At 31.1% G+C, this 11,568-nt stretch overlaps 2 protein-coding genes across 2 annotated transcripts; both read right to left on the bottom strand.

Moving 5' to 3' along the window:
- Window positions 1-147: 147 nt before the first annotated feature.
- On the bottom strand, window positions 148-2,450 carry LOC130656486 (glucosamine 6-phosphate N-acetyltransferase-like). The gene is made up of 5 exons (XM_057459349.1): window positions 2,209-2,450; window positions 1,878-1,946; window positions 1,610-1,740; window positions 1,372-1,433; window positions 148-951 (listed from the first exon to the last, which is right to left on the bottom strand). The coding sequence occupies exons 1-5, from the start codon at window positions 2,345-2,347 to the stop codon at window positions 774-776; spliced, it is 579 nt and encodes a 192-aa protein (XP_057315332.1). The 5' UTR covers window positions 2,348-2,450; the 3' UTR covers window positions 148-773.
- A 396-nt stretch (window positions 2,451-2,846) lies between these two features.
- On the bottom strand, window positions 2,847-11,339 carry LOC130656485 (ras-related protein Rab-4B-like). The gene is made up of 7 exons (XM_057459348.1): window positions 11,213-11,339; window positions 10,803-10,883; window positions 6,691-6,805; window positions 5,302-5,364; window positions 4,922-5,076; window positions 4,745-4,840; window positions 2,847-3,894 (listed from the first exon to the last, which is right to left on the bottom strand). The coding sequence occupies exons 1-7, from the start codon at window positions 11,226-11,228 to the stop codon at window positions 3,791-3,793; spliced, it is 630 nt and encodes a 209-aa protein (XP_057315331.1). The 5' UTR covers window positions 11,229-11,339; the 3' UTR covers window positions 2,847-3,790.
- Between the last annotated feature and the right edge of the window lie 229 nt (window positions 11,340-11,568).

Genomic DNA, 11,568 nt, shown 5'->3' with positions numbered 1-11,568 from the left:
ATTTTCCAGTCCGCCTAACTGTTTCCAATGTGATCGTAATTTATTTTTAAAGAAAAATATTTAAAGGGAGCGAGATCTTGACAAATCATGTAATAAGTCCAGAATAAGCAGAAATAAACCGAAACAAACAAAAAAAAACACACGATCAATAGTTTTAAAAATTAATTCCTAATTGTTATGTTAAACCATCCATACAAAAATACAGCATACATTTCATTTAAATATTTACATGGAGCTGAGATGGCCAATTACCAAGAATAATGTTCTAGCAGTTAAATTTTACTTCGTTCGGAGAAAAAATGAACAGATATTTTGGCATTTTTACAAAAGTTTGTTTAAAAATTTCCAATTTCCAATATTTTTGAAGAATTTTTAAAAGATTTTTAGATTTCTCCCTTCCTTAATATGGTAAGCACGATTATGTCGTAAGCTTCAAAGCTTTTATGAAAGTTCTTGAGTAAACAAATCTTCAATATTGTTGTAACCACTTCAGTAGATTGAAAACTGAAAGTAAGGTTCTAAGATTGTGTACATATAAAATTTATCGAACTAGAAGTTGTTTACTCGCTACAGTATAAAACCGCAAAATATAATTTATTTTGAACACGTAGTAAAAACTTTCCAAATACCAAAACAGCACCAATACCCAGACTACACGTAAGGCGCCATAAGAAAGCAAGAAATTTTCATTTCGGTTATACCAATGCATTTGAATAGTGAGGAAGATATGCGGTGGATCATTACACATCGACATTTAGTTTCCACGTCCTTCTCTATGACTCCTGGTTGTTATTCGTTGTGTCATCAGTGAATGTTTTCAACATAAAGTTTTGATGGTCTTCTGCAGCGTAGTCGCAGTTTCCACAAAACGCCATGATTTCACGAGAACAGTTTAACGTCGTTTTGTAGCAACCAAGTTGTCGTGCGAGTTTGGTGAGCGTTTCCAACATTCTAAAAAAATATTACACAAAAAAGTAATGAAATCAGTAAATATTCATCAGTATCAATGAAAAAATTGCAACCGGTAAAATCAGTGGTGAAAATCTTTTTGACAAGTACAAACACCACATTTAATATACCCGATAATGCCTAAAAAAGCGGACAAACCTAATCCGAAAATTTAAGCATCCAAACTTAAACTTTTCCCCTTAATTCGTCTCACTTAATGGCCTCTCTTCAAATTATGTAACAACGCAAACCAGATAACCGAAAAACTAGCAGGCCTGTTAAGATCACTCGAAGTCAGAGCAAAGAAGACTAATCCGAGTTCTATAACTCGAGGAACATTTTTAGTTATTTTAAAAGGGATAAACCAGCCTAAATGCCATGATTATATTGATGTAACAAAAAAGTAAAACAAACACAACTCACAAAGATCCAACACCTCTCCGTCTGTAACTTTGAAACACGACCAAATTTTCGATGCGACCCCGCTTAAATAGAATGAAAGAGAGTTAATAAAACGACTACGATAACAACAACATAAACATAAACAACAACCATAACAACAACCACAACAACAGCAAACAACAACAACAACAACAATTACAACAACCATAACAACAACCACAACAACAACAACAAACAACAACAAACAGAGAAGTTTTACCAGTGCGGTTTCGTGAATAAACTTTTGCTCGATGATAAGAGTACCAGCTCCTACCACGGTTGTTTTCGAAACCTCTTCCACGACAACAGGATAATACATACCAGGACAAGACTGAAGGACTGAAAAGTATTCTAAACAAAAAAGTGTTAAAGAATAACCACGACGAAAACGTTACTACCAGCATACATCGTTTATTTGCAGTGCTTCATTCCCTGATACCAGCAATGCAATCCCTTTACTTTAATAACACCATCAGAAGGGCAGTTACCTTTAAATTTGGCTTCAGAGTCTTCACCAATCACAACATCGCTTTCTTCGGATATCAGTTTAAAGTAACCTATAATCAACATGCAAAAAAAGAATTTATCTGCTCATGGAATTACTGTAAACAAAATTACTATCTTTTCGAAGTATTTCTCTGGATGCAAGAACGAGAACTGAAGTAGGGGTTGATCCTCACCTAACCATTCGCGTTACTAAGGCCTTTGCATAAGTAACAAACGTTGCATACTGCTCAAACCTTTATTAAAGCATCGACACTGCTGATGTCTTGAAAAGTATTTACTACATTAAAATTAAAAGAGAAACAAAATATCAACCTTTTGAGTAATCATCTACTTGTAACGGTCGTAGGACCAAGTCGCTTTGAAGCTGCTTTTTCAGGTCAGTGTAAGTTGAATACGTAAAACTTTCGTCTGTTAGCAAATCAGCCAGTGATTCCTTAGTGTACAAATGCATTATTTCTTTTGCAATTAATTACAACTTCTAAAATATTTTATTTTCTACGTCATAACTTATACTGTTTTTTTACTTTTTTTCTAAAAAGAATGCAAAAGTCACACTAAAATTGTATTTAAATTACATTACTGGTTGAGATGACATTAAAAATAACAGTCTCTATCTACAATTTCATTTTGTAACACTAAACGTTGATTGGTTCGAAGCAATAACAACACAACATTTTGTACCGTGTTTGCGTGAAGAAAAAGAAAGTGGCAGTAAACAGTGACAGGGCTGTTGGTATGAGAAACTCAATTGGGCAGGTAAACTTTTCTCAGTAAGATCTTGTTTTCTATTAAATCTTTAAGCAAGTCATAAAGAATCATTTCGAAATCCGTTAGTTTTTCCACGCAAATCTTTATACAAAATAAAAATATTGCCCAGACAACTAGGCTTCATAAAAACATCCCTTTACAAAAAAGGGGTTACCAGAAACAAAAAAAATGTAGTCATGATATAAATTACAAGATGGTTTTATTTTGAGATTACACAAAACACAGTACGGTATTGACATATAATGTCTAAATATACATTTCAATTTTTACCGCCATGATAGAAATACGACAACCAGTAGAATGTGAATAGTTAATGTATTTAAATGGCAACAAGTTGACGCAATTTCTAAATCATTTATAAACAAAACAAAAACTTTAATAATTTCTACAAGGTAAAAAAAAATACACATACGAGAAAAATGATTTCTTTGTTTTTATAGAGTAAGCAAAAAAACCAAGATTCCAAACGTTCAAACTTCAAATCTGCGAATCTAGTTAAGGCTTCATTTAAAAAATCCAAAAAAAAATTTGTATGAATAGAATGAAACAAAATGAGTAAATTTGAACGAATGGATGAATGAATTCATAAACATACTTCTAACACCAGTGAAACATTCCAGGTCAAGTGGACCATTACTATGTCAGACAAAATTCCAAATTTACATTAAAAAATAAAAATAACAACAGTATTAATATAAGAACAAATTTGAAAAGAATTCAGAAAAACTAACTATAAAAGATTTTAGAGAAGTCGTTAAAGGACGGACAGAAACAATATTTTAAAATAATGTGATTAAACTTAAAAAAAAAAGAGATTTCTATGCATATGGATATATTGATGGTAATTCTGTCGAGTATGGTTTCAATAACAAATATCTTAATAACTTTACCAAATTTTGAACATAGCTATCTATTTTGCTTTAAAAAAATAAGAGGAAAATTTACACCTCAGGTTTTTCAACAAATAGCAAGCTATATTGCACAAAAAAAACTAAACTGATTCTAGAAGTATGGATGAAAGTAAGAAATCCGTTTGAAAATGTGTGAATAGAAAGTTGTCAATTCAACAAAAAACAGTCCCACCTTACAAATATATTTATATAAAAGCTCTTCTATAAAAAGTACTTTAACAATCACAATTTTGGCTTTCTGGTTTCTGTGGTGCATTTTTTCGCAGTGCAGAGTTTCCGTATTGAATACCAGATCCCATTCTTTCAGGGTCGAGTTCGCCTAGACAGGACGTCAAAAAATAAATATATATTTAAATACATTTAAACAGGATTCACAGTTACTGCAAATAAAATGTTTTACTCAAAAATACAATTCATAATGGCGCATCCTAAAATCAGTTGAAAGAATGTCAACAAAATGATGAACACTTTGTTACCCTAAAGCAACAAAGCTTGTTTTAAAACGGAAACTACTGTAAAAGAAAAAAAGAAAAAAATCTTATTTTGTTTTAATACCTGGAAGTTAATTAGTCATGAGTTTATAGTTCGTGGAGATTCCGATGCAATTTCCACTATAGGGCACAAGAGCTTTTAGTTAGCGCATGCATAATTTAACCACATTACCGTTGGTCAAGGGATTTTTTATGCTTAAGAACAACTGAGCAGTTGAGTGAAAAGGTTGAATTCATTCTACTTTTGGCTACGCTGTCTTCCTCTCTAACATTAAATAGCCAATGAGATTTGGGTCTTTTTATCTATTGACCTAAGCAATTTCGCCAAACGTCAGAAAAAAATATTATTAACATGGAGTTCAAATATTTCAAGATAGCGAAAATGAATGAATTTAAAATCACAAGTTTTGATGCTTTATCAACAAATTCTTACAAAACAACCCATTGTAATTTTAGATACCTTAAAAGTATTCATGCTGCTGATCGAAGAGCATGAGATATTTTTGCAAATGTTAACAGCAATTTCAATCTAACAGCTTCCATTATACTTGAAACACAGGCTTTTTGCGCTAGGGCAGAAATTGCATCCAAATGAAAACAAGCCTTGAGGGTTAAAATAATTTGCTTACATTTGAAGCAAAAGATACAAAAAAACAAAGCTACAAAAGAATGCATTACCAGCGTCGATTTTGGAGAGAATCGTTCGAGAACATTTTAGGAAGGCCTCTTCAACATTTTCACCTGTCACTGCGCTTGTTTCAAGAAATATAAGTTCTAAAAAGAAATTGCCAAATAAAAACTGACTGTCTTTACTAGTTTTCGCTTATGTTAATTTTTTAACATGTATAAACCTACCATTTTCTTGTGCAAATCTGCTGGCTTCCAAAAACGTCACCTCCCTATCAGCATCCAAATCTTTTTTGTTTCCAAGCAATATGATAACAATGTTAGGACTCGCTAAGGTTCGGGCATCAGTCAACCATGTGGTGAGGGTATTGTATGTTTCACGACTAAAATTAAACAAAGAACTATAACGTTGAAAAAAACAAAATCGTGTTAAAAACTGATTTCCTTTTAATAAAATTAAAATTCGAACACCTGTGGAAATCATATCTACTTGAATGTGATACCAACAAATTACTTAAAAACTGCTTAAGATTTTTATACTTGTCTGATGTTTAAAAGACAATAGAAACGTTTCAATTTATTTTAAGCCAAAACCCTAGAAAAAATACCTTGTGATGTCATACACCAGGAGAGCACCAGCAGCACCTCTGTAATAACTTCGAGTAACAGAGCTAAGAAGAACAAATCAGTGAAAAAAAGAAGAAAAAGTCTTTCTTAATAATGATTTTAGTACCAAAAGTTTCTTATGTGATTTAAAAAAAGAAGGGTTATGAATCAAATACTGAATAATGAGATTACAAGTGTCATCAACATCAAAGTGTATGTCGAATTAGATTCATCAGAGGAATTGTCATCTCTGTCATTAATGTAAGGGTTCTTGGCTAGAAAGTCATCAACTCATTACTCTACAGCTAGTGCAATGCAAGCAAGAAAAATTCTATTATTAAGATAACTAGTCGATAAGGCCTGTGTAGAAATCCACTTAGGCAGAAGAACAATGGAAAACTATAAGTTGTTTTACTTGCTCTGCTGTCAGCAGGCATATACAAAAAAAAATTAGCGAAATTTGGTTGATCTGTTGTCTGTAATGCATGGAGATTAAAACGCTGATCAAAATAGTGTATAGAATCAAATGTTTTCGACAAAGGCATAAGGAGATATAGGGGTTTTAAATTTTTGCTGAAGCCAGTAAGGACCTGCCATAATCCAAAAAAAAAAATTATTTAAGAAATTTGTTTCCCCGTTGTCTTTATCGTATAGATCTTAAAACGCTGTTCAAGAAAATATATAGGATCATGTATATTTGACAAACGGTTACAGAGATATTGTGGTTCAATGGTTTTTTGATGACGTCATAAACCCATCCATTCCGAAACAGATTTGGGTACCGAGGTTTAGAAAAATTACCCAAATTGGTCCACGATGATCCCTGGTTACCCACACGGTGAAAAATTATTGACGTCATCGTCTCATTTCCAAGTTATTTGGCCTCAAAATTTTAGATGCACTGTAATGGCTTCAATAATTTATTATAGGATATTGATGTTAAAGTAGTTTTATTGACATCGCGCCGAAACGTTAAAAAATTTAACATTTGAGACATAAGTTTTTCGGCCACATCAAAGGAAAATGAACATATCCACTTTGCCTGTTACAGACAGACACAGTCCCTGTATTAATATAGAGATAAACAAAGTGGTGGCAGGGTCAAAAATTGGTCAATCTACGCAAATACAATGACTTATTATTCCCAAATTTTTCTGCAAATAAAATTTTGCGAGATATTACTTTTGTGAACGACGGAACAGGCGAAAATTCATGAGATTTTACTTCCAGAGCATATTCTGTTTCCAAGAGTTTTTAGGAGGAAAATGAAGCAGTGGTCAACCTTAGAAATGAAGAGAGAGGGGACAACAATATCCATGCATGCTATGATTACAATGCTTTTGTTACCCTTAATGTGGTTTCATAAGATAAAACACCATAAAAGATTTTACCGAAATCTTTCTTGCCCAGCTGTGTCCCAGATCTGTAACTTTATAGATTTGCCACCAATATTTACAACTTTTGAACCAAATTCAACACCAATAGTATGATGGGCATCTTGTTTGACTGAAAAAAACATTATGATGTGGTGCAATATAAAAACATATTATATATAAAGCTGCCTAGCAATATAAATATTCTCTCCAAAGAATGAAAAAATATTTTGTTTTAAATAAAAGAATGGGACAAAAATTTACAAGTTGGGATGAGATACTATGTCATGTGTGATTACCGTTTTTGAGGATTCTTCACCCTTAGGAAGCGTTCACATATTACTTAATCAATTTTTTGCGTATTTCTACTCCCCCTCCCCCATGTAATCAGTCATAACATTTGCTTGACCCCCCTCCTTAACGCCCCCCCCCAAAAAAAAAAATATCCCTTAAGAATTATACCAGACCCTACAAAAGTTTAAATATTTACAGTTTTATATTTTACTTTTATATTTTACATGCAAGATATAGAATATGGCGAATACAAACACTTTAGATAGTTGATATTTTAAAATATACTGTTAATTTTTTTTGATTTGCTTATGTCATCAAACCACTTGACCCCTCCCCACTCCCCCATAATCAAGCCTACGCAATTTCGGTGACCCCCCCTCCCCCCTACTTGATTACTTAATATTTGAATGCTCCCTTACGCAGCAGATTTTGATTTAACTTTTCTCTTTTTGCATTTTACTTTTCTTCAGTGTTCTGCAATTATACTATTGTTTTTATTCCACTTATCACCTTTGATGCATGGCTAAATTTTGTCTTTATTTTTCCCCTTTACATTAACTTGACTTTGTTTTTCCAAAAAAAATTAAACTGGAAAATTCAAAAAATCACCAACAGATTTTCTTAGTTATGCCAATCAGGAGTAGACTGCTGTGGAATAAAAAGTTTGAGTACCGAAACTGCTTTTATTAAAATCAATTTTACCTTTGCACAGTCATAATATCACAAATTAAAATATCAAATACTTTAAAATTTATTTAACTACAATGTGAAAAAGTTTGGAAGATAAGATATCTTGGCTCAATTTTTTCAATGTTTATTGTTATTGTTGCAACTTAATATTCACTTCGACTCCTAGTAGATTAATCAAGTCACAAATTCCTTCACAATCTTGCCAAATAGCCAAGATTTTAGGAACAGCAACTTTTTTACCTCCTACATTTTAGGCGTCACAACTAAAATTTCAACCATATGTTGTGCAATATCACAAAAAACAGATCATCTCTTCTTTAGCACTCAACATAAGGTTAAAAATTTTCTTTGCATTAACATTTAATGATCTTGATTATTCACTCAGGGAAACAAATACAGCAAAATCCATTAAATTTCATCTGTAAGAAATATTGGATGCAAAAATTATGACATTAAAATAATGTAGCTATTGTTTTGTGTGATTGTACCATCATGAAGACCTACATTGCTGACATGCCTCTACAGGGTTCCCACTTATTTTGCAACTAATATTTTAAGAATATTTAGGAGGGTTTTAGCTGACACGACTAATAAATATTTAATTTTTGATACGTTTTTCAGTGATAACAATCCAATATGATCATGTGTACAATATGTACAAACAAACACCTACAATATCGCTTGATATAGCAAATTTTTTATAAAATTATAAATTAGTAATAAATTAAAATACATTCTAAATGCTAGAACAAGAGATATCCAAATATTCACAAATTTGAACTTTATGTTTAGCCATAATAAGTATAGCATTGCATCTGGATTGTAAAACTTTAGGCATTCTCGCTAGTAAATTGACAACAAAAAAGTAAATTATTTGCGACATTTCGGATGGAAAATCAACCTCATCTAATTGCACGGAAATTAAAGATCATTTCAAAGTCTGTCACACCACATCATCTCTTAACGATTTTAGTATACTCTCTAGGGGTAACAACCAGTATTTGCTAGAGATTAAGGTGTGAGTAAGGGAAAAAGTGTGATGTTTTAAAAAAGCTTCTATTAAAATTGCGTGAAAATTGTAATATTGTTGTTTAATATTTTCTGAAAGTGTATAAAATTGCCTAAAAGATGATATGAAAATTATTGAAAACAAAATAAAATTGAAGACTTTAAAAGACCCTAAAATATGACCCCTCCTTTACTAATGCATCTCCATTTACAAAACTTTTATTTTTTCATGATTGATGTTCACTGTTTTGAAATCCCAACACATTGATCTAACAACGATCTGAAAATGTGATTATTTTCTGTTTTGAAGATATTTTCCATTAATTTTTTTATCGAATTACAAACCATAATTCGCTAAAAAATATGTCATAACTCGAGATCTGTTCAAATTTACGAATTAAATTTAAAATCGTTTTTAGATATAACATCTGTCTTTAAAAACCGCTCACCCTCTACCTTGTAGCTTTTGTAGTTTTGTAAATGAAGATGAAAAGGCTAGCAGTACTAACACAAAAAATGAACATTGTGAAAAAGAGCCTTAAAGTTTTTTAAAAGTATCATCACTTTCGTATAGTAAAATAGTCGCTACGTATGTTTTTAACAACTTCTGTACAACGCGTGCGTCTGCTCATATTCCCACTTAAAACATATTCACAAGAAAAGAGATGTGCAAAGTAAAAATAAACAAATGTTACAACATCTGAAGGAATAGAGATTAAAAAAAAATGATATGATAACATAAATGTCTAAGTCGTATTTGCTATCGTTGAATAAAACATCCATTATTTTCTTTCAACTTACACTTTTGTTCAATTTGCTTATTATTTTTAATCTTCGCTTGGCTGGAGAGTTAAAACACTTTCTTCTAATTTTTTTTCTCTTTTTTGAAGGAGCAGAAGCTTTATGACGATAAATAGACATTTTTAAATATTTTATATAGCTTGATGTTGTTAGTGTTGCTCTCTTGTAAAACAACTTTTTCCGAAAAAGCATAAATGAAAGTCAAAGTGAAAAAAGTGATTTTTAATTGATCGGATAAAACAAACAATCGTTAAAAAAAGCGATTCACCATTAAAAAGTTCACTTTTTTATAGTAGAAGTTAAAAAAAAACTTGCAAAAAAAACTATTTTTTCCCTTACTCACACCTTAAAGAGTTTGTTCATAATGCAGGATAGTCCTCAGTTGAATATCAACATTAGATCTGCTCCATTGTATTTACACAATTAGTATTTAATCTGTGACTATGGTTACTGTTAAAGTTATATATAATTAGGAGAACATTGTAAGTTTTTGATTGCTTAAAAATGGGTGTGTGAACACCAGAGACGTCGCAAATAATGTAGTTTTTTTGTTGTCAATTTAGGCATTCTCTTCTTAAACTGAAATAAAGATCGTAGTCTAACTCTAGCTTTAGAAATGATACGAAAATTGCACTAAATAAAATTACTGCAAAAAAGATTTTGTAACTGGGTCTTGATCTCTGAGGAAATGGTACCCGCAAACGGCCAAAGAATGTTAATTTCACCTTGGGTATGTTACATTCAACCTTGCCTGTGAAATTTAGATAAAAAAAAACTAATACAAAAATTAACTACATTACAATGATTATTATTATTTCTCTCAAATATATCCTTAAGGATAAACAAGGAAGACAAATTGAACTGATCAGATTTTATTTCTATATTAGCTGATGCTGAGTCCATTATTAAAATGACCAAAGGATTTTGCCTAAACATCTTTGAGGATTTTTTTTTGTATGAATTTTTAGGTTTTGAGTTGTGGGAACAAATATTCTTATGTCACAACAAAACAAAAGTTGATTAATTTAAAAATTCAAATAATTGTTTGTGTGAATTGAAAAAAAAAATTGTTTTTGTATAATCAGGTGTAACATTCCTTTCTAACTTTGTTATGGTGACAATTTAATAATAATTTTACAAGTCAGTTAGCATGAAGTATAATTCAAAAAAAACAGTTCCAATATAGAACCTTATACTCACTCGTTTTTGTGGCAGTCAAATAAGAAAATGAAATACAGAATATCTTTGCAGAAACATATGTCAAATAGTTCAAATAAGGAAGTATGTAATTAATGCATTTGTCAAGAATATAAGCAGAAAGAAAATAAATATCCTACATTTGTTTTCCATAAATTGATGAAGAATGCATGATTTACCAACACCAGCACTACCAATGATTAAAAATTTGAACAAGTAATCTGAATTAAAAAAAAGAGGAAGAAATTAACACCAATCACTGTATTTTATTGCATCTGTTATTATTATGCAAATGTATGACTTTAATTTTTGACTGAGATGTACACTAAAACACCAGAAAAATTTTGTTAGAAAGATTTATCTCTTAACTGTGCATGAGCAAAGAATTGTTACGTAAGGTAAAGGAAAGTTACAGCCTACAGAACATTTCTACAATTAGAAATAAGTCTCACGAAAAATGTACGCAGTAACACAAAGGGATGCTGAAGTACTAAAAATCCATGCAAAGTTTTACTAACATTCACAAGATTAAAAAGGAAAAAAAACTTACCATATGTTTCACTCATGGTCTTTTATTTACAGTAAGTGTTTATTTTAAAGATATTCCTGAACAATTACTCCATTTACAATTATATATAGAGCAGTAAATCTAAAATAAAAACAGTATAAAAAGCAATAGACCTAAAGTTGGAATAGTTGAATAAACTGTTTATTATTGCGTCCAGCAAAAATGTTATTTTTAAGGAAAATTGCTAACTATTGAAAAGAAGGATGCAAATAAATGTCAAGAAACGGCTTGTCAACCCCGTCCCCAGGGTTGTTTTTCACTTTATTAGGATATATTTATCAGAACAGCGTTTAGGATCAAAATCAAAAGTGAATAGAGTTATGGGGAGCAAGGTCACA

Source organism: Hydractinia symbiolongicarpus, chromosome 9 (assembly GCF_029227915.1).
Source record: "Hydractinia symbiolongicarpus strain clone_291-10 chromosome 9, HSymV2.1, whole genome shotgun sequence".
Lineage (NCBI taxonomy): Eukaryota > Metazoa > Cnidaria > Hydrozoa > Anthoathecata > Hydractiniidae > Hydractinia > Hydractinia symbiolongicarpus.
Note: the sequence above shows the minus strand (reverse complement) of the source record. Positions and strands in the feature narration are given on the sequence as shown.

What these genes read in the sequence shown, in the direction of transcription:
- LOC130656486 (XM_057459349.1), bottom strand. Translation starts at nt 2,347, where the DNA reads ATGCATTTGTACACTAAGGAATCACTGGCTGATTTGCTAACAGACGAA. An exon ending in AGTAGATGATTACTCAAAAG is followed by an intron (nt 1,947 to 2,208) that starts GTTGATATTTTG and finishes TGTTGATTATAG; the next exon opens with GTTACTTTAAACTGATATCC. An exon ending in CGGAGAGGTGTTGGATCTTT is followed by an intron (nt 952 to 1,371) that starts GTGAGTTGTGTT and finishes ATATTTTTTTAG; the next exon opens with AATGTTGGAAACGCTCACCA.
- LOC130656485 (XM_057459348.1), bottom strand. An exon ending in TCAATTTATGGAAAACAAAT is followed by an intron (nt 6,806 to 10,802) that starts GTAGGATATTTA and finishes TGTTTTTTTCAG; the next exon opens with TCAAACAAGATGCCCATCAT. An exon ending in CAGATTTGCACAAGAAAATG is followed by an intron (nt 4,841 to 4,921) that starts GTAGGTTTATAC and finishes ATTTCTTTTTAG; the next exon opens with AACTTATATTTCTTGAAACA.